The 21,798-nt window shown below is 47.9% G+C and overlaps 1 protein-coding gene across 6 annotated transcripts in view; it reads left to right on the top strand.

Annotated features, from left to right (window-relative positions):
• Window positions 1-2,996: 2,996 nt before the first annotated feature.
• The window catches only part of pdpr (pyruvate dehydrogenase phosphatase regulatory subunit), a 46,698-nt gene continuing 27,896 nt past the window's right edge, over window positions 2,997-21,798 (top strand). For 2 of the 6 annotated variants that reach the window (XM_071400347.1, XM_071400346.1), the window contains exons 1-8: window positions 2,997-3,148; window positions 4,154-4,441; window positions 8,694-8,827; window positions 10,945-11,026; window positions 11,487-11,650; window positions 15,005-15,126; window positions 15,719-15,836; window positions 21,598-21,747. In XM_071400347.1, the coding sequence (XP_071256448.1) occupies window positions 4,167-4,441; window positions 8,694-8,827; window positions 10,945-11,026; window positions 11,487-11,650; window positions 15,005-15,126; window positions 15,719-15,836; window positions 21,598-21,747 (1,045 nt within the window). In that variant the 5' untranslated portion in view covers window positions 2,997-3,148; window positions 4,154-4,166. Of the gene's footprint in view, window positions 3,149-4,153; window positions 4,442-8,693; window positions 8,828-10,944; window positions 11,027-11,486; window positions 11,651-11,754; window positions 11,777-15,004; window positions 15,127-15,718; window positions 15,837-16,994; window positions 17,011-17,631; window positions 17,660-17,800; window positions 17,810-21,597; window positions 21,748-21,798 lie in introns of those variants that run through there. The other 4 variants (XM_071400348.1, XM_071400350.1, XM_071400349.1 and 1 more) reach the window with 4 other exon arrangements.

Raw genomic sequence — 21,798 nt, 5'->3', positions numbered from 1 at the left:
TCATGCGATAGAAAAGCAATGTATTTCCAACAGATGTTTTTTTATTGAAGACAAATGGATAAGAGCAGTCTCTCCTTTCCTCATAACTGGCACAATATTGATGTATCGAAACAAATAACAAATGTGGACATTTTATGACATGTTACTAGTACAGTAATGACCAGTGACGTTTCGTGAAGATCCTGTTCACGCAGCGGCGATGGGATCGTAAACATTACCTCCGTTCCGCCAGCAAGAATAAGTGAGACCTTGCAAGAATAATGCCCTGACCTTGGCAATTTTCCTTCAAAATAAATGTCCCGCAATGAAGATGCTGACAATTATAAAAAGGTCGAAATTAGTTACTGTTTATGGAGAAATGTCAGCAGATTTAAAATGTTGTTTAACAATATAAAAAAAGAGCATATGGCAAAACTAATATAGCACTGACTTTATTGTTAGCAGCATTAAAAGTAATGATTACTAAATAGTTATCATGGTAACAGTAAAACCAAAAATATTTAATGCTACAATTAGTAATAATATAATATTATTGGTATAATTGTAATGAACTTTAGGTAACACTTTGAAATCCCATTGGTAATTAGCCTATTTGCATTGCACCATGTTCAGTACGTTTTTCATATTGGATATTTAATTTATTTTTATTTAACTAGACAAGTCAGTTTTAAGAACAAATTCTTATTTACAATGATGGCCTACCCCAACATTGCAAAACAGTTTGTTTTAATCAATTATTTGGTGACGTGAATATATTTAGTGTAGTTTTATCTAAAAAGAATAACTTTTTAAATGTTTTATAAATTCACTGAGGAGGTCCTCCTCTTCCTCATCTGAGGGGCCTCCACTGTTGGATCGACATGTACGACAGTGTGTTCCAGTTCCTGCCAATATCCAGCGACTTCACACAGCCATTGAAGAGGAGTGGCACAACATTCCACAGGTCTCAATCAACAGCCTTATTAACTCTATGCAGTGGAGATGTGTTGCGGTGCTCGAGGCAAACGGTGGTCACACCAGATACTGACTGGTTTTCACACCAGATACTGACTGGTTTTCATGAGGTAAACGGTGGTCACACCAGATACTGACTGGTTTTCACGAGGCAAACGGTGGTCACACCAGATACTGACTGGTTTTCACGAGGCAAACGGTGGTCACACCAGATACTGACTGGTTTTCACGAGGCAAACGGTGGTCACACCAGATACTGACTGGTTTTCACGAGGTAAACGGTGGTCACACCAGATACTGACTGGTTTTAGACAGTGGTGATTTTAACATGTAGATCTTGGTGGGGCAAAATCAACATTGTTTTTAATGAATGCCAGCAAAGCTGCTACACAACACTAAACAATACATGCCAGCAAAGCTGCTACACAACACTAAACAATACATGCCAGCAAAGCTGCTACACAACACTAAACAATACATGCCAGCAAAGCTACTACACAACACTAAACAATACATGCCAGCAAAGCTACTACACAACACTAAACAATACATGCCAGCAAAGCTACTACACAACACTAAACAATACATGCCAGCAAAGCTACTACACAACACTAAACAATACATGCATTTCACTATAACAGTGACAAACGGTGCCCACAAACTGTTAGTGCCTACATAAAGCTGTCCCAACAGCAGAGCTTTCTTTTCAGCCCCATGCAGTGAATCCTTACCACCTCTACACCTGGCTATCAGCGGAGCTTTGTCTGGCAGCGAAACAGTTCATTCAGCCTCATTTACTGACTTTTTAAAAAACATAGCTGATATGGCTGACTTGCTTAAACAAATGTGGTTTCTACTGACAATTCATATGTACAAACTATGGCATAAGGGTACGATGAGCGGATAAGAGGCCATCCGTAATTTCGATTAAGACAATGAGCGAGCTAGGACGGACGTAGTCAATATAGCTATTTGTTCAGCACTTTTGAAATGTACAGGGACAGAATTCAGAACATGGGCCGTTCTTACAGTATTCTCCCTGTACACCGAGTCAGAATAGTAGGATAAATAAAGGGGGCATATAAGTAGACAATGAAAGCTCTTACAATACTCGATGATGACATTTCTCTAAACAGGCTACGTGTGCACCACCAAGTCAGAACAGTAGGCTAACTTATGAGTGGGAAGGGACATATCTCCCTGGCATATTACATAAATTTATGCAGCAGAATAGAATATATTTTTGGACTCATCTTGTTGTGCTGTGCTCACTTGAACAGGAAGGTGGCGCAGCGGTTCTTCTTGTGGGCAAATTTTGTCATCAAAGTCGGGCCTGCTCCAGATTTATGGTGCTTTCAAAACAACTGGGAACTAAACAAATATAAAAGGTGGAATCATGACGTCAGTGATCTTCAGGTCGGAGCTCTAGAAAGAGGCCCAAGTTCCCGAATTAGAATTCCGAGTTGAATTCAAAGCGTATTTTCCTAGTCGGAGCTCCGACCTGGCTGACCCACCACCACAGAAAGCACTAAGCTAGGCTGAAAGACCTGCATTTTGGAGATGCCTTACTCAAGAAGCAACCGTGTTTGTATGCGGCTTTATTAACTCACATTTTTTTTATTTATTTTTTTACATTGTTTGCAAACTGATATGTGACATGTATTAATGTAAAAAATAACATGAAAAAGAGACAATAATTATTTTATTTTTTTGCTAAACAGGTGGGTCTCAAAACAGGTGAGGCTCACCTGCTCTGAATGACAGGCCGCCACAGGGTATATGTGACCAATAGATGCATATCTGTATTCCCAGTCATGTGAAATCCATAGATTAGGGTCTAATGAATTTATTTCAATTGACTGATTTCCTTACATGAACTGTAACTCAGTAGAATGGTTTAAATTGTTCCGTTTATATTTTTGTTCAGTGTATATTCATAATTGTGCACATTTTCGTCATAATTATTAATTTACAAAGTATACTGGACGAAACTATTATTCTGAACGATTAAAAAAAATCCGCGACACGGAAGTAGTTCGTTTTTCTTGCCGGTGTCACGGCGGTGTAAATAAACAATGCCGTTTGTTTGGCCGTAGAGGGTCTGGCTGGAACATTCTGCTGTCATCGAAGCGCAGGACTGAAATCTGCTGCAAGACAAATAGAGATATCATTACTTTTTGAGTGGAGTGAGTCGGTGAGTTTGCTACCTAGAGTATGGGACAAATGTCACAGAAAAACAGTTAGCCAGTGCGCAGCTAGCTAGCCAACAACGACAATGCTAACAAGCATTATCATTAGCTAGACGAATGTCAGAAGAAGCAGGCCGCTAGCGTATTACCAATGCAAAGACGTTTGGATCGGGGTGTTCTCCTTGGGGCCAAGGTCGAACACAAGCAAACTTCAGATTTACATTTTGGCATTAGCAAGAAGTGATAGGAGTTCAAGTTGTCATTGAGCCAGCTGATCAACTAACGTTAGCTAAAGTTCGCTAGCTAGCTGTAGCTTGTTTGAAAGACAGTACGAAAGTTAACTGTGGTAGCTGGTACCCAAGTCTGCATGCTTGCTAATGTGATCCTCCAGACCTGTTGTCTTGTGATCCTCCAGGCCTGTTGTGTTGTGATCCTCCAGGCCTGTTGTGTTGTGATCCTCCAGGCCTGTTGTGTTGTGATCCTCCAGGCCTGTTGTGTTGTGATCCTCCAGGCCTGTTGTGTTGTGATCCTCCAGGCCTGTTGTGTTGTGATCCTCCAGACCTGTTGTGTTGTGATCCTCCAGGCCTGTTGTGTTGTGATCCTCCTGGCCTGTTGTGTTGTGACCCTCCAGGCCTGTTGTGTTGTGATCCTCCAGGCCTGTTGTGTTGTGATCCTCCAGGCCTGTTGTGTTGTGATCCTCCAGACCTGTTGTGTTGTGATCCTCCAGGCCTGTTGTGTTGTGATCCTCCTGGCCTGTTGTGTTGTGACCCTCCAGGCCTGTTGTGTTGTGATCCTCCAGGCCTGTTGTGTTGTGATCCTCCAGGCCTGTTGTGATCCTCCTGGCCTGTTGTGTTGTGATCCTCCTGGCCTGTTGTGTTGTGATCCTCCTGGCCTGTTGTGTTGTGATCCTCCTGGCCTGTTGTGTTGTGATCCTCCTGGCCTGTTGTGTTGTGATCCTCCTGGCCTGTTGTGTTCTGACCCTCCAGTCCTGTTGTGTTCTGATTCTCCAGGTTCCTCCAAGCCATGCACTGCAGCTGCGTATGGAGCTCCAGGACTCTGTCCCCTGCCCTGCTCCCTAGGCTACTGTCCCATGCAGGATGCTGGGCTCCGGGGACCAGGCCTAGGGGTATCTGGAGCTCCCCCCGGAGCCTGGCCTCGGCTGTAGAGACCACGCAGCCCATCCCCCTGCCCAGCCAAGCCCGCGTGGTGATCTGTGGAGGGGGCATCGTAGGGACGTCTGTGGCCTATCACCTGGCCAAGCTGGGCTGGACTGAGATCGTACTATTGGAGCAGGGAAGGTAGGAGAGGCTAAATGATGTGGTCTGTGGACAAGAGGGGGGGTGCATGTTTCCATAACACTTTATTTGTGGGTAGGTGGACAATATGTCATGATTTGATGAGGTCATTGTTTTACTGGGCTTGTCAGGTGATGGGAGACCAATACAGTAAAAGACTAGCCTACGAGGCCTTATTGTAATCAATGATGACATCTAGGAAGCAGAAGGAAGCACAGTCTTATGTCTCGTTATTCACCCTGCTGGGTTGTGATCCTCTGTCTGTGTTAGGCAGGGGGGAAAGTAGATGGTATTTAGTCTCAAATAAATAATGAAACATGTTCCACTTGGTTTAAATAATGCAAAAACACAGTGTTGGAGAAGAAAATAAAAGTGCAATATGTGCCATGTAAAAAAGCTAACGTTTCAGTTCCTTGCTCAGAACATGAGAACATATGAAAGCTGGTGGTTCCTTTTAACATGAGTCTTCAATATTCCCAGGTAAGAAGTTTTAGGTTATAGTTATTATAGGAATTAAAGGACTATTTCTCTCTCTAAAGCTTTTGTATTTCATATACCTTTGACTATTGGATGTTCTTATAGGCACTATAGTATTGCCAGCCTAATCTCGGGAGTTGATAGGCTTGAAGTCATAAACAGCGCTGTGCTTGCGAAAAGCTGCTGGCAAATGCAGGAACGTGCTGTTTGAATGAATGCTTACGAGCCTGCTGGTGCCTACCACCGCTCAGTCAGACTGCTCTATCAAATCATAGACTTAATTATAACATAATAACACACAGAAATACGAGCCTTAGGTCATTAATATGGTCGAATCCGGAAACTATCATCTCGAAAACAAAACGTTTATTCTTTCAGTGAAATACGGAACCGTTCCGTATTTTATCCAACGGGTGGCATCCATAAGTCTAAATATTCCTGTTACATTGCACAACCTTCAATGTTATGTCATAATTATGTACAATTCTGGTAAATTAATTACGGTCTTTGTTAGGAAGAAATGGTCATCACATATTTCACAACGAGCCAGGCGGCCCAAACTGCTGCATATACCCTGACACTGCTTGCACTGAACGCAAGAGAAGTGACACATTTTTCCTAGTTAAAAGAAATTCATGTTAGCAGGCAATATTAACTAAATATGCAGGTTTAAAAATATATACTTGTGTATTGATTTTAAGAAAGGCATTGATGTTTATGGTTAGGTAGACATTGGTGCAACGATTGTGCTTTTTTCACAAATGCGCTTTTTAAATCACCCATTTGGCGAAGTAGGCTGTGATTCGATGATAAATTAACAGGCACCGCATCGATTATATGCTACGCAGGACAAGCTAGATAAACTCTAATATCATCAACCATGTGTAGTTAACTAGTGATTATGTTAAGATTGATTGTTTTTTTTATAAGTTTAATGCTAGCTAGCAACTTACCTTGGCTCCTTGCACCACTCGCGTAACAGGTGGTCAGCCTGCCACGCAGTCTCCTCGTGGAGTGCAATGTAATCGGCGTCCAAAAATGCAGATTACTGATTTGTTATGAAAACTTGAAATTGACCCTAATTAATCGGCCATGCCGACCTCTAGTGTGTATAAACTGGACTTTCCGGTGGTAATTTAGTTGTGTACCTAACCATGTTGTCATCTCTCTGTGTGCTAGGCTAGGTGCTGTACCTAACCATGTTGTCATGTCTCTGTGTGCTAGGCTAGGTGCTGTACCTAACCATGTTGTCCTCATCTCTCTGTGTGCTAGGCTAGGTGCTGTACCTAACCATGTTGTCATGTCTCTGTGTGCTAGGCTAGGTGCTGTACCTAACCATGTTGTCATGTCTCTGTGTGCTAGGCTAGGTGCTGTACCTAACCATGTTGTCATGTCTCTGTGTGCTAGGCTGTGTGCTGTACCTAACCATGTTGTCATGTCTCTGTGTGCTAGGCTAGGTGCTGTACCTAACCATGTTGTCCTCATCTCTCTGTGTGCTAGGCTAGGTGCTGTACCTAACCATGTTGTCATGTCTCTGTGTGCTAGGCTGTGTGCTGTACCTAACCATGTTGTCATGTCTCTGTGTGCTAGGCTAGGTGCTGTACCTAACCATGTTGTCATGTCTCTGTGTGCTAGGCTAGTTGTGTACCTAACCATGTTGTCATGTCTCTGTGTGCTAGGCTAGGTGCTGTACCTAACCATGTTGTCATGTCTCTGTGTGCTAGGCTAGTTGTGTACCTAACCATGTTGTCATGTCTCTGTGTGCTAGGCTAGGTGCTGTACCTAACCATGTTGTCATGTCTCTGTGTGCTAGGCTAGTTGTGTACCTAACCATGTCCTCATGTCTCTGTGTGCTAGGCTAGGTGCTGTACCTAACCATGTTGTCATGTCTCTGTGTGCTAGGCTAGGTGCTGTACCTAACCATGTTGTCCTCATCTCTCTGTGTGCTAGGCTAGGTGCTGTACCTAACCATGTTGTCATGTCTCTGTGTGCTAGGCTAGGTGCTGTACCTAACCATGTTGTCATGTCTCTGTGTGCTAGGCTAGGTGCTGTACCTAACCATGTTGTCCTCATGTCTCTGTGTGCTAGGCTAGGTGCTGTACCTAACCATGTTGTCCTCATGTCTCTGTGTGCTAGGCTAGGTGCTGTACCTAACCATGTTGTCATGTCTCTGTGTGCTAGGCTAGGTGCTGTACCTAACCATGTTGTCCTCATGTCTCTGTGTGCTAGGCTAGGTGCTGTACCTAACCATGTTGTCATGTCTCTCTGTGCTAGGCTAGGTGCTGTACCTAACCATGTTGTCATGTCTCTGTGTGCTAGGCTAGGTGCTGTACCTAACCATGTTGTCATGTCTCTGTGTGCTAGGCTAGGTGCTGTACCTAACCATGTTGTCATGTCTCTGTGTGCTAGGCTAGGTGCTGTACCTAACCATGTTGTCCTCATGTCTCTGTGTGCTAGGCTAGGTGCTGTACCTAACCATGTTGTCATGTCTCTGTGTGCTAGGCTAGGTGCTGTACCTAACCATGTTGTCATGTCTCTGTGTGCTAGGCTAGGTGCTGTACCTAACCATGTTGTCCTCATGTCTCTGTGTGCTAGGCTAGGTGCTGTACCTAACCATGTTGTCATGTCTCTGTGTGCTAGGCTAGGTGCTGTACCTAACCATGTTGTCCTCATGTCTCTGTGTGCTAGGCTAGGTGCTGTACCTAACCATGTTGTCATGTCTCTGTGTGCTAGGCTAGGTGCTGTACCTAACCATGTTGTCATGTCTCTGTGTGCTAGGCTAGGTGCTGTACCTAACCATGTCCTCATGTCTCTGTGTGCTAGGCTAGGTGCTGTACCTAACCATGTTGTCATCTCTCTGTGTGCTAGGCTAGGTGCTGTACCTAACCATGTTGTCCTCATGTCTCTGTGTGCTAGGCTAGGTGCTGTACCTAACCATGTTGTCATGTCTCTGTGTGCTAGGCTAGGTGCTGTACCTAACCATGTTGTCATGTCTCTGTGTGCTAGGCTAGGTGCTGTACCTAACCATGTTGTCATGTCTCTGTGTGCTAGGCTAGGTGCTGTACCTAACCATGTTGTCCTCATCTCTCTGTGTGCTAGGCTAGGTGCTGTACCTAACCATGTTGTCATGTCTCTGTGTGCTAGGCTGTGTGCTGTACCTAACCATGTTGTCATGTCTCTGTGTGCTAGGCTAGGTGCTGTACCTAACCATGTTGTCATGTCTCTGTGTGCTAGGCTAGGTGCTGTACCTAACCATGTTGTCCTCATCTCTCTGTGTGCTAGGCTAGGTGCTGTACCTAACCATGTTGTCATGTCTCTGTGTGCTAGGCTAGGTGCTGTACCTAACCATGTCCTCATGTCTCTGTGTGCTAGGCTAGGTGCTGTACCTAACCATGTTGTCATGTCTCTGTGTGCTAGGCTAGGTGCTGTACCTAACCATGTTGTCATGTCTCTGTGTGCTAGGCTAGGTGCTGTACCTAACCATGTTGTCCTCATCTCTCTGTGTGCTAGGCTAGGTGCTGTACCTAACCATGTTGTCATCTCTCTGTGTGCTAGGCTAGGTGCTGTACCTAACCATGTTGTCATGTCTCTGTGTGCTAGGCTAGGTGCTGTACCTAACCATGTTGTCCTCTCTGTGTGCTAGGCTAGGTGCTGTACCTAACCATGTTGTCATGTCTCTGTGTGCTAGGCTAGGTGCTGTACCTAACCATGTTGTCATGTCTCTGTGTGCTAGGCTAGGTGCTGTACCTAACCATGTCCTCATGTCTCTGTGTGCTAGGCTAGGTGCTGGCACCACCAGGCTGTGTGCTGGGATCGTCAGCGTGGCCAAGCCCATCTCCATTGAGTGTAAAATGGCTGACTACTCCAACTCCCTGTATGAACACCTGGAGGAGGAGACTGGGGTCAAGACAGGTGGGATGAACTTCTACACTATGACTAGCCTGAGTTCCACTCCCTTTGTGCTAACATGCCTACAGTATGACTCTAGCCTGGTTTCCAATCCATTTGTGCTAACATGCCTACAGTATGACTCTAGCCTGGTTTCCACTCCATGTGTGCTAACATGCCTACAGTATGACTCTAGCCTGGTTTCCGCTCCATGTGTGCTAACATGCCTACAGTATGACTCTAGCCTGGTTTCCGCTCCATTTGTGCTAACATGCCTACAGTATGACTCTAGCCTGGTTTCCGCTCCATTTGTGCTAACATGCCTACAGTATGACTCTAGCCTGGTTTCCACTCCATGTGTGCTAACATGCCTACAGTATGACTCTAGCCTGGTTTCCGCTCCATGTGTGCTAACATGCCTACAGTATGACTCTAGCCTGGTTTCCACTCCATTTGTGCTAACATGCCTACAGTATGACTCTAGCCTGGTTTCCACTCCATTTGTGCTGACATGCCTACAGTATGACTCTAGCCTGGTTTCCGCTCCATTTGTGCTAACATGCCTACAGTATGACTCTAGCCTGAGTTCCACTCCATTTGTGCTAACATGCTAACTCGTTATCAGTGAATGTCTCTGGAAGCAGGTTAGTATGACTACTGCTCCCTGCAATACAGGTCCACTCTGTTTCAACGTACCTAAGAAACAGATTTACCAGTGGTATTTAGCCTTGTGTGAGAACAGATTTACCAGTGGTATTTAGTCTGGTGTAGAAACAGATTTACCAGTGGTATTTAGTCTGGTGTAGAAAACAGATTTACCAGTGGTATTTAGTCTGGTGTAGAAAACAGATTTACCAGTGGTATTTAGTCTGGTGTAGAAACAGATTGACCAGTGGTATTTAGTCTGGTGTAGAAACAGATTGACCAGTGGTATTTAGTCTGGTGTGAAAAAACAGATTTACCAGTGGTATTTAGTCTGGTGTAGAAAACAGATTTACCAGTGGTATTTAGTCTGGTGTAGAAAACAGATTTACCAGTGGTATTTAGTCTGGTGTAGAAACAGATTGACCAGTGGTATTTAGTCTGGTGTAGAAACAGATTGACCAGTGGTATTTAGTCTGGTGAAGAAACAGATTGACCAGTGGTATTTAGTCTGGTGAGAAAACAGATTGACCAGTGGTATTTAGTCTGGTGAAAACAGATTGACCAGTGGTATTTAGTCTGGTGAAGAAACAGATTGACCAGTGGTATTTAGTCTGGTGAAAAAACAGATTTACCAGTGGTATTTAGTCTGGTGTAGAAACAGATTGACCAGTGGTATTTAGTCTGGTGTAGAAACAGATTGACCAGTGGTATTTAGTCTGGTGTGAAAAAACAGATTTACCAGTGGTATTTAGTCTGGTGTAGAAACAGATTGACCAGTGGTATTTAGTCTGGTGTAGAAAACAGATTGACCAGTGGTATTTAGTCTGGTGTAGAAACAGATTGACCAGTGGTATTTAGTCTGGTGTGAAAAAACAGATTTACCAGTGGTATTTAGTCTGGTGTGAAAAAACAGATTTACCAGTGGTATTTAGTCTGGTGTAGAAAACAGATTTACCAGTGGTATTTAGTCTGGTGTAGAAACAGATTTACCAGTGGTATTTAGTCTGGTGTAGAAAACAGATTGACCAGTGGTATTTAGTCTGGTGAGAAAACAGATTGACCAGTGGTATTTAGTCTGGTGAGAAAACAGATTGACCAGTGGTATTTAGTCTGGTGAGAAAACAGATTGACCAGTGGTATTTAGTCTGGTGAGAAAACAGATTGACCAGTGGTATTTAGTCTGGTGAGAAAACAGATTTACCAGTGGTATTTAGTCTGGTGTAGAAAACAGATTTACCAGTGGTATTTAGTCTGGTGAGAAAACAACAGATTTACCAGTGGTATTTAGTCTTGTGTAGAAAACAGATTGACCAGTGGTATTTAGTCTTGTGAGAAAACAGATTTACCAGTGGTATTTAGTCTGGTGAGAAAACAACAGATTGACCAGTGGTATTTAGTCTTGTGCCAACGTCCAGAGAGTATGGCAGGGCGTTGCCTTGTGTGGTTTAACATGAGATGACTCGTGACCTGGCAGTCCTGATGTGTGTGTGTTCCAGGCTACGTGAAAACAGGCTCTCTATGCCTGGCCCAGAATCAGGACCGTTTCCTCTCCCTGAAGCGCCTGGCATCCAGGCTGAAGTAAGTCCCTCCATTCTCTTCCCTTCCCTCCCTGACCCTGCCTCCCCTCTGGTCTGAATTATAGCTCAGTACTCTCTGGTCCAGTCTCTCCCTGACCTCTCCTCCCTTCCTTCCTCCTATCTCTCCTCTCTCTCCTCCCTCCCTTCCTCCTCTCTCCTCCCTCCCTTCCTCTCTCTCCTCCCTCCCTTCCTCTCTCTCCTCTCTCCCTTCATCTCTCTCCTCCCTCCCTTCCTCTCTCCTCCCTCCCTTCCTCTCTCCTCCCTCCCTTCCTCTCTCCTCCCTCCCTTCCTCCTCTCTCTCCTCCCTCCCTCCCTTCCTCTCTCTCCTCTCCTTCCTCCTCTCTCTCCTTCCTCCTCTCTCTCCTTCCTCCCTTCCTCTCTCTCCTCTCACCTCCTCTCTCTCCTTCCTCCTCTCTCTCCTCCTCCCTCCCTTCCCCCTCTCTCCTCCTCCTCTCTCTCAGTGTGATGGGGATCCCCTGTAACGTGATCAAACCCAAAGAGGTGTCCAAGCTCCACCCCCTGGTGAATATTCATGACCTGGTGGGGGCGCTCCACCTGCCGGGGGATGCCGTGGTGTCACCGCCTGACGTTAACCACGCCCTCGCCACGGCGGCAGCCGCACACGGTGAGACAGTAAAACCAGGGATGGACTATTGTTAGGCCCTCGCCACGGCAGCAGCCGGACACGGTGAGACAGTAAAACCAGGGATGAACTATTGTTAGGCCCTCGCCACGGCAGCAGCCGGACACGGTGAGACAGTAAAACCAGGGATGGACTATTGTTAGACTTGTAAACCAAAAATTCCCAGGTTTCCCAGAAATCCTGATTGGATGATTCCAGATTTCCTGCTTGTTCCGTCCTGATTGGGGGATTTTCCAACCAGGATTTCTGGAAAAACTGTGAATTTGAGGAAAAATCCTGCAGTTTCTGCAAGCCGAACTGTAGTGGAGGTTTCAATAGGAAGTTACAACCATGTGGTATCGCCATCAGCTAGGATTTAATGAAACCAGAAAGCAAGGCTTCTGGAGGGAAGGGCCAAGGTGTGTCCTGCCAAGGTGTGGCCTGCCAAGGTGTGGCCTGCCAAGGTGTGGCCTGCCAAGGGCCAAGGTGTGGCCTGCCAAGGGCCAAGGTGTGGCCTGCCAAGGGCCAAGGTGTGGCCTGCCAAGGTGTGGCCTGCCAGGGTGTGGCCTGCCAGGGTGTGGCCTGCCAGGGTGTGGCCTGCCAGGGTGTGGCCTGCCAAGGTGTGGCCTGCCAAGGTGTGGCCTGCCAAGGGCCAAGGTGTGGCCTGCCAAGGGCCAAGGTGTGGCCTGCCAAGGGCCAAGGTGTGGCCTGCCAAGGTGTGGCCTGCCAAGGGCCAAGGTGTGGCCTGCCAAGGTGTGGCCTGCCAAGGTGTGGCCTGCCAAGGGCCAAGGTGTGGCCTGCCAAGGTGTGGCCTGCCAAGGTGTGGCCTGCCAAGGGCCAAGGTGTGGCCTGCCAAGGTGTGGCCTGCCAAGGGCCAAGGTGTGGCCTGCCAAGGTGTGGCCTGCCAAGGTGTGGCCTGCCAAGGGCCAAGGTGTGGCCTGCCAAGGTGTGGCCTGCCAAGGTGTGGCCTGCCAAGGGCCAAGGTGTGGCCTGCCAAGGGCCAAGGTGTGGCCTGCCAAGGGCCAAGGTGTGGCCTGCCAAGGGCCAAGGTGTGGCCTGCCAAGGTGTGGCCTGCCAAGGGCCAAGGTGTGGCCTGCCAAGGTGTGGCCTGCCAAGGGCCAAGGTGTGGCCTGCCAAGGGCCAAGGTGTGGCCTGCCAAGGTGTGGCCTGCCAAGGTGTGGCCTGCCAAGGTGTGTCCTGCCAAGGGCCAAGGTGTGGCCTGCCAAGGTGTGGCCTGCCAAGGTGTGGCCTGCCAAGGGCCAAGGTGTGGCCTGCCAAGGTGTGGCCTGCCAAGGTGTGGCCTGCCAAGGGCCAAGGTGTGGCCTGCCAAGGGCCAAGGTGTGGCCTGCCAAGGGCCAAGGTGTGGCCTGCCAAGGTGTGGCCTGCCAAGGGCCAAGGTGTGGCCTGCCAAGGTGTGGCCTGCCAAGGGCCAAGGTGTGGCCTGCCAAGGGCCAAGGTGTGGCCTGCCAAGGTGTGGCCTGCCAAGGGCCAAGGTGTGGCCTGCCAAGGTGTGGCCTGCCAAGGTGTGGCCTGCCAAGGTGTGGCCTGCCAAGGTGTGGCCTGCCAAGGGCCAAGGTGTGGCCTGCCAAGGTTTGCCTGCCAAGGTGTGGCCTGCCAAGCAGAGTGAGGTAGTCTCTTTGGCTAATTTGACATCCTGCTCCTCTAATCAAACTGGCGGTGAACTGATGATAGTGTTTGTAATGTCTGATCACATTGTGCCGTTCTACATGAATACAGGTACAGTTGAAGTCGGAAGTTTACATACACTCAGGTTGGAGTCATTAAAACTCGTTTTTCAACCACTCCACAAATGTCTTGTTAACATTGGCAAGTCGGTTAGGACATCTACTTTGTACATGACACAAGTAATTTTTCCAACAATTGTTTACAGACAGATTATTTCATTTATAATTCACTGTATCACAATTCCAGTGGGTCAGAAGTTTACACACACTAAGTTGACTGTGCCTTTAAACAGCTTGGAAAAATCCAGAAAATGATGTCATGGCTTTAGAAGCTTCTGAAAGGCTAATTGACATTGTTTGAGTCAATTGGAGGTGTAGCTGTGGATGTATTTCAAGGCCTACATTTAAACTCAGTGCCTCTTTGCTTGACATCATTGGACATTCAAATGAAATCAGCCAAGACCTCAGGAAAAAAAATTGTAGACATCCACAAGTCTGGTTCATTATTGGGAGCAATTTACAAATGCCTTAAGGTACCACGTTCATCTGTACAAACAATAGTACGCAAGTATAAACACCATGGGACCACGCAGCCGTCATACCACTCAGGAAGGAGACGCGTTCTGTCTCCTAGAGTACGTACTAGTGCAAATCAATCCCAGAACAACAGCAAAGGACCTTGTGATGACGCTGGAGGAAACAGGTACAAAAGTATCTATATCCACAGTAAAACGAGTCCTATATTGACATAACCTGAAAGGCCGCTCAGCAAGGAAGAAGCCACTGCTCCAAAACCACCATAAAAAAGCCAGACTACGGTTTGCAACTGCACATGGGGACAAAGATAGTACTTTTTGGGGAAATGTCCTCTGGTCTGATGAAACAAAAATAGAACTGTTTGGCCATAATGACCAACGTTATGTTTGGAGGAAAAAGGGGGATGCTTGCAAGCCGAAGAACACCATCCCAACCGTGAAGCACGGGGGTGGCAGCATCATGTTGTAGGGGTGCTTTGCTGCAGGAGGGACTGGTGCACTTTACAAAATAGATGGCATCATGAGGCAGGAAAATTATGTGGATATATTGAAGCAACATCTCAAGACATCAGTCAGGTAGTTAAAGCTTGGTCGTAAATGGGTCTTCCAAATGGACAATGACCTCAAGCATACTTCCAAAGTTGTGGCAAAATGGCTTAAGGACAACAAAGTCATGGTATTGGAGTGGCCATCACAAAGCCCTGACCTCAATCCTATAGAACATTTGTGGGCAGAACTGAAAAAGCGTGAGCGATCAAGGAGGCCTACAAACCTGACTCAGTTACACCAGCTCTGTCAGGAGGAATGGGCCAAAATTCACCCAACTTATTGTGGGAAGCTTGTGGAAGGCTCCCTGAAACGTTTGACCCAAGTTAAACTATTTAAAGGCAATGCTACCAAATACTAATTGAGTGAATGTAAACTTCTGACCCACTGGGAATGTGCTGAAATAAATCATTCTCTCTACTATTATTCTGACATTTCACATTCTTAAAATAAAGTGGTGATCCTAACTGACCTAAAACAGGGACCTTTTACTAGGATTAAATGTCAGGAATTGTGAAAAACTTAGTTTAAATGTATTTGGTTAAGGTGTATGTAAACTTCCCTCTCCAACTGTCTGCCATGTTCCCCAGGAGTCCAGATCCACGAGCGCACCACAGTTAACCATGTGATGATGGAGAAGGGACACGTGACCGCGGTGGAGACGGACAGAGGAGCCATCGAGTGTGAATACTTTGTCAACTGTGCAGGACAGGTGTGTGTGTGTGTGTGTGTGTGTGTGTGTGTGTGTGTGTGTGTGTGTGTGTGTGTGTGTGTGTGTGTGTGTGTAAATGACATGGGGTCTCTCCCTCCACTAGTCTATAGGCAGTTAACACTGTACTAGACAGCTCTCTTCAGTCCAACTGATCTAGGTCAGCGGAGTCAATCACCACCTTCCGGAGACACCTGAAACCCCACCTCTTTAAGGAATACCTAGGATAGGATAAAGTAATCCTTCTAACCCCCCCCCCCCTTAGAGTTAGATGCACTATTGTATAGTGGTTGTTCCACTGGATATCATAAGGTGAATGCACCAATTTGTAAGTCGCTCTGGATAAGAGCGTCTGCTAAATGACTTAAATGTAAATGTAAATCTATAAGGTTTCATGACGTGTTATGAATGATAGGATGTGTCCTATTTAGTGCACTAGAATATGGAACCATTTGGGATGGACACATTCTGTATATGAAGTGTTGTAACTATCTGTCTCTGAGGTTACTAATCTACAGACTCTAGAAGTGTTCATATCATAGTGGGTTATGAATGCTATATGATGTGTTATAACTGTCCTATGTATGTTCTACAGTGGGCGTATGAGCTGGGCCAGGCCAGTGAGACCAAGGTTTCTGTTCCTCTACATGGATGTGAACACTTCTACCTGCTGTCCAAACCTCTAGCAGAACCTCTACAGCCCAGAACCCCAGGTGAGACTACCTCCTCTCAGAGCCTCTACAGCCCAGCACCCCAGGTGAGACTACCTCCTCTACAGCCCAGCACCCCAGGTGAGACTACCTCTATAGCCCAGCACCCCAGGTGAGACTACCTCCTCTACCGCCCAGCACCCCAGGTGAGACTACCTCCTCTACCGCCCAGCACCCCAGGTGAGACTACCTCCTCTACCGCCCAGCACCCCAGGTGAGACTACCTCCTCTAGCAGAGCCTCTACAGCCCAGCACCCCAGGTGAGACTACCTCCTCTCAGAGCCTCTACAGCCCAGCACCCCAGGTGAGACTACCTCCTCTCAGAGCCTCTACAGCCCAGCACCCCAGGTGAGACTACCTCCTCTCAGAGCCTCTACAGCCCAGAACCCCAGGTGAGACTACCTCCTCTCAGCCCAGCACCCCAGGTGAGACTACCTCCTCTCAGAGCCTCTACAGCCCAGCACCCCAGGTGAGACTACCTCCTCTCAGATCCTCTACCGCCCAGCACCCCAGGTGAGACTACCTCCTCTCAGAGCCTCTACAGCCCAGCACCCCAGGTGAGACTACCTCCTCTACCGCCCAGCACCCCAGGTGAGACTACCTCCTCTACCGCCCAGCACCCCAGGTGAGACTACCTCCTCTCAGAACCTCTACAGCCCAGAACCCCAGGTGAGACTACCTCCTCTCAGAACCTCTACAGCCCAGCACCCCAGGTGAGACTACCTCTATAGCCCAGAACCCCAGGTGAGACTACCTCCTCTCAGAGCCTCTACAGCCCAGCACCCCAGGTGAGACTACCTCCTCTCAGAGCCTCTACAGCCCAGCACCCCAGGTGAGAGTACCTCCTCTCAGAGCCTCTACAGCCCAGAACCCCAGGTGAGACTACCTCCTCTCAGAGCCTCTACAGCCCAGCACCCCAGGTGAGACTACCTCCTCTCAGCCCAGCACCCCAGGTGAGACTACCTCCTCTCAGAGCCTCTACAGCCCAGCACCCCAGGTGAGACTACCTCCTCTCAGAGCCTCTACAGCCCAGCACCCCAGGTGAGACTACCTCCTCTACCGCCCAGCACCCCAGGTGAGACTACCTCCTCTACAGCCCAGCACCCCAGGTGAGACTACCTCCTCTACCGCCCAGCACCCCAGGTGAGACTACCTCCTCTACCGCCCAGCACCCCAGGTGAGACTACCTCCTCTCAGAGCCTCTACAGCCCAGCACCCCAGGTGAGACTACCTCCTCTCAGAGCCTCTACAGCCCAGCACCCCAGGTGAGACTACCTCCTCTCAGAGCCTCTACAGCCCAGCACCCCAGGTGAGACTACCTCCTCTCAGAGCCTCTACAGCCCAGAACCCCAGGTGAGACTACCTCCTCTCAGGCCAGCACCCCAGGTGAGACTACCTCCTCTCAGAGCCTCTACAGCCCAGCACCCCAGGTGAGACTACCTCCTCTCAGAGCCTCTACAGCCCAGCACCCCAGGTGAGACTACCTCCTCTCAGAACCTCTACAGCCCAGCACCCCAGGTGAGACTACCTCCTCTCAGAGCCTCTACAGCCCAGCACCCCAGGTGAGACTACCTCCTCTCAGAACCTCTACAGCCCAGAACCCCAGGTGAGACTACCTCCTCTCAGAACCTCTACAGCCCAGCACCCCAGGTGAGACTACCTCCTCTCAGAACCTCTACAGCCCAGAACCCCAGGTGAGACTACCTCCTCTCAGAGCCTCTACAGCCCAGCACGCCAGGTGAGACTACCTCCTCTCAGAGCCTCTACAGCCCAGCACCCCAGGTGAGACTACCTCCTCTCAGAACCTCTACAGCCCAGAACCCCAGGTGAGACTACCTCCTCTCAGATCCTCTACAGCCCAGCACCCCAGGTGAGACTACCTCCTCTCAGAGCCTCTACAGCCCAGCACCCCAGGTGAGACTACCTCTATAGCCCAGAACCCCAGGTGAGACTACCTCTATAGCCCAGAACCCCAGGTGAGACTACCTCCTCTCAGAACCTCTACAGCCCAGCACCCCAGGTGAGACTACCTCTTCTCAGCCCAGCATGCGGCTGTCGCTGTCAGGCGAAAAAACCTTTCCAAGCCAAACCTTCATATCATAACCGCTACACACAGCCTACATCGTTGTCACCATATTAGCTAACGTCATAGCTAGTAAACATAGCTACTAGAACTAACGCGTTTAGTAAAACCGCTACAATCATGCAGTACAGTCAGTAAGCAGTTTAGCAGTTACACCGGCAGGCCCCAGTGGCAATACATTAATACAACCAAAAGCTTACCTTGACTTGGTGTTGGATAGTTCGTGTTGGATAGCCATAGACAGCTAGCTAACATAGTATCCCTCTTTGTTTGAGTAGGCTAATCTAGCTAGCTGCATTCGCTAGCTGTGAACGTGAAAAAAATACAGCAAAATATAGCTAGCTCTCTCTTGCTTTTCCTTCATTTTTGAAGAAATTTATTTGAAAACTGTTTAACTATTGTCTTTCTCTCTTTTGAGTCAACTACTCACCACATTTTATGCACTGCAGTGCTAGCTAGCTGTAGCTTATGCTTTCAGTACTAGATTCATTCTCTAATCCTTTGATTGGATGGACATCATGTCAGGTAAGGCTGCAAAAGCTCTGATAGGTTGGAGAACGTCCCCCGGAAGTTGTCATAATTACTGTGTAAGTCTATGGAAGGGGGTGAGAACCATGAGCCTCCTAGGTTTTGTATTGAAGTCAATGTGCCCAGAGGAGGACGGAAACTAGCTGTCCTCCGGCTACACCATGGTGCTGCTGAGGCTACTGTAGACCTTCATTGAAAAACAGTGTGTTTTAATCAATGATTTGGTAACATGCAAATATTTTTGTGTCGTTTTATCTAAACGGGATAACCATTTTTAATGTTTTACTATTTTATTTTTTATAAAATTCACTGAGGAGGGTGGTCCTCCCGTTCCTCCTCTGAGGAGACTCCAGTGGCCTGAACTCTGTCCTGTCTGGTGGTCAGGGTTAGACTGTGTTGTAGTCAGGGCTCTAACCAACCATATCCATGTGAGGTCAGGGGTCAGGGTTAGACTGTGTTGTAGTCAGGGCCCTAACCAACCATATCCATGTGAGGTCAGGGGTCAGGGTAAGACTGTGTTGTAGTCAGGGCTCTAACCAACCATATCCATGTGAGGTCAGGGTTAGACTGTGTTGTAGTCAGGGCCCTATCCAACCATATCCATGTGAGGTCAGGGGTCAGGGTTAGACTGTGTTGTAGTCAGGGCTCTAACCAACCATATCCATGTGAGGTCAGGGGTCAGGGTTAGACTGTGTTGTAGTCAGGGCCCTAACCAACCATATCCATGTGAGGTCAGGGGTCAGGGTTAGACTGTGTTGTAGTCAGGGCCCTATCCAACCATATCCATGTGAGGTCAGGGGTCAGGGTTAGACTGTGTTGTAGTCAGGGCCCTATCCAACCATATCCATGTGAGGTCAGGGGTCAGGGTTAGACTGTGTTGTAGTCAGGGCTCTAACCAACCATATCCATGTGAGGTCAGGAGTCAGGGTTAGACTGTGTTGTAGTCAGGGCCCTAACCAACCATATCCATGTGAGGTCATGGGTCAGGGTAAGACTGTGTTGTAGTCAGGGCTCTAACCAACCATATCCATGTGAGGTCAGGGGTCAGGGTTAGACTGTGTTGTAGTCAGGGCCCTATCCAACCATATCCATGTGAGGTCAGGAGTCAGGGTTAGACTGTGTTGTAGTTAGGGCTCTAACCAACCATATCCATGTGAGGTCAGGGGTCAGGGTTAGACTGTGTTGTAGTCAGGGCTCTAACCAACCATATCCATGTGAGGTCAGGGGTCAGGGTTAGACTGTGTTGTAGTCAGAGCTCTAACCAACCATATCCATGTGAGGTCAGGGGTCAGGGTTAGACTGTGTTGTAGTCAGAGCTCTAACCAACCATATCCATGTGAGGTCAGGGGTCAGGGTTAGACTGTGTTGTAGTCAGAGCTCTAACCAACCATATCCATGTGAGGTCAGGGGTCAGGGTTAGAATGTGTTGTAGTCAGGGCCCTATCCAACCATATCCATGTGAGGTCAGGGGTCAGGGTTATACTGTGTTGTAGTCAGGGCTCTAACCAACCATATCCATGTGAGGTCAGGAGTCAGGGTTAGACTGTGTTGTAGTCAGGGCTCTAACCAACCATATCCATGTGAGGTCAGGGGTCAGGGTTAGACTGTTGTAGTCAGAGCTCTAACCAACCATATCCATGTGAGGTCAGGGGTCAGGGTTAGACTGTGTTGTAGTCAGGGCCCTATCCAACCATATCCATGTGAGGTCAGGGGTCAGGCTTAGACTGTGTTGTAGTCAGGGCTCTAACCAACCATATCCATGTGAGGTCAGGGGTCAGGGTTAGACTGTGTTGTAGTCAGAGCTCTAACCAACCATATCCATGTGAGGTCAGGGGTCAGGGTCAGACTGTGTTGTAGTCAGAGCTCTAACCAACCATATCCATGTGAGGTCAGGAGTCAGGGTTAGACTGTGTTGTAGTCAGGACTCTAACTATCCATGTGAGGTCAGGGGTCAGGGTTAGACTGTGTTGTAGTCAGGGCTCTAACCAACCATATCCATGTGAGGTCAGGGGTCAGGGTTAGACTGTGTTGTAGTCAGAGCTCTAACCAACCATATCCATGTGAGGTCAGGGGTCAGGGTTAGACTGTGTTGTAGTCAGAGCTCTAACCAACCATATCCATGTGAGGTCAGGGGTCAGGGTTAGACTGTGTTGTAGTCAGGGCTCTAACCAACCATATCCATGTGAGGTCAGGGGTCAGGGTTAGACTGTGTTGAGGTCAGGGGTCAGGGTTAGACTGTGTTGTAACTGTGTATCTCTGTGTGTTCTCTCTAGTGGTGATAGATATGGACGGGAGGATCCATGTGAGGTCAGGGGTTAGACTGTGTTGTAACTGTGTGTCTCTGTGTGTTCTCTCTAGTGGTGATAGATATGGACGGGAGGATCCATGTGAGGTCAGGGGTCAGGGGTTAGACTGTGTTGTAACTGTGTATCTCTGTGTGTTCTCTCTAGTGGTGATAGATATGGACGGGAGGATCTATGTGAGGTCAGGGGTTAGACTGTGTTGTAACTGTGTATCTCTGTGTGTTCTCTCTAGTGGTGATAGATATGGACGGGAGGATCTATGTGAGGTCAGGGGTCAGGGGTTAGACTGTGTTGTAACTGTGTATCTCTGTGTGTTCTCTCTAGTGGTGATAGATATGGACGGGAGGATCAATGTGAGGTCAGGGGTCAGGGGTTAGACTGTGTTGTAACTGTGTCTCTAGTGGTGATAGATATGGACGGGAGGATCTATGTGAGGTCAGGGGTCAGGGGTTAGACTGTGTTGTAACTGTGTATCTCTGTGTGTTCTCTCTAGTGGTGATAGATATGGACGGGAGGATCTATGTGAGGTCAGGGGTTAGACTGTGTTGTAACTGTGTATCTCTGTGTGTTCTCTCTAGTGGTGATAGATATGGACGGGAGGATCTATGTGAGGTCAGGGGTCAGGGGTTAGACTGTGTTGTAACTGTGTGTCTCTGTGTTCTCTCTAGTGGTGATAGATATGGACGGGAGGATCTATGTGAGGTCAGGGGTCAGGGGTTAGACTGTGTTGTAACTGTGTATCTCTGTGTGTTCTCTCTAGTGGTGATAGATATGGACGGGAGGATCTATGTGAGGTCAGGGGTCAGGGGTTAGACTGTGTTGTAACTGTGTATCTCTGTGTTCTCTCTAGTGGTGATAGATATGGACGGGAGGATCTATGTGAGAGCTTGGCAGGGAGGGGTCCTGTCCGGAGGATTTGAGAAGAACCCTAAACCCATCTTCACCGAGGGACGGAACCAGCTGGAGATTCAGAACATGCAGGAGGACTGGGACCACTTCGGTAAGAGACGGGGGGATTTTTCTAGAATGGCACCCTATTCCGTTTATGTTG

The sequence above is a fragment of the Salvelinus alpinus genome, chromosome 5, assembly GCF_045679555.1.
Source record: "Salvelinus alpinus chromosome 5, SLU_Salpinus.1, whole genome shotgun sequence".
NCBI lineage: Eukaryota > Metazoa > Chordata > Actinopteri > Salmoniformes > Salmonidae > Salvelinus > Salvelinus alpinus.
This window is presented reverse-complemented; position numbering and strand designations above follow the sequence as displayed.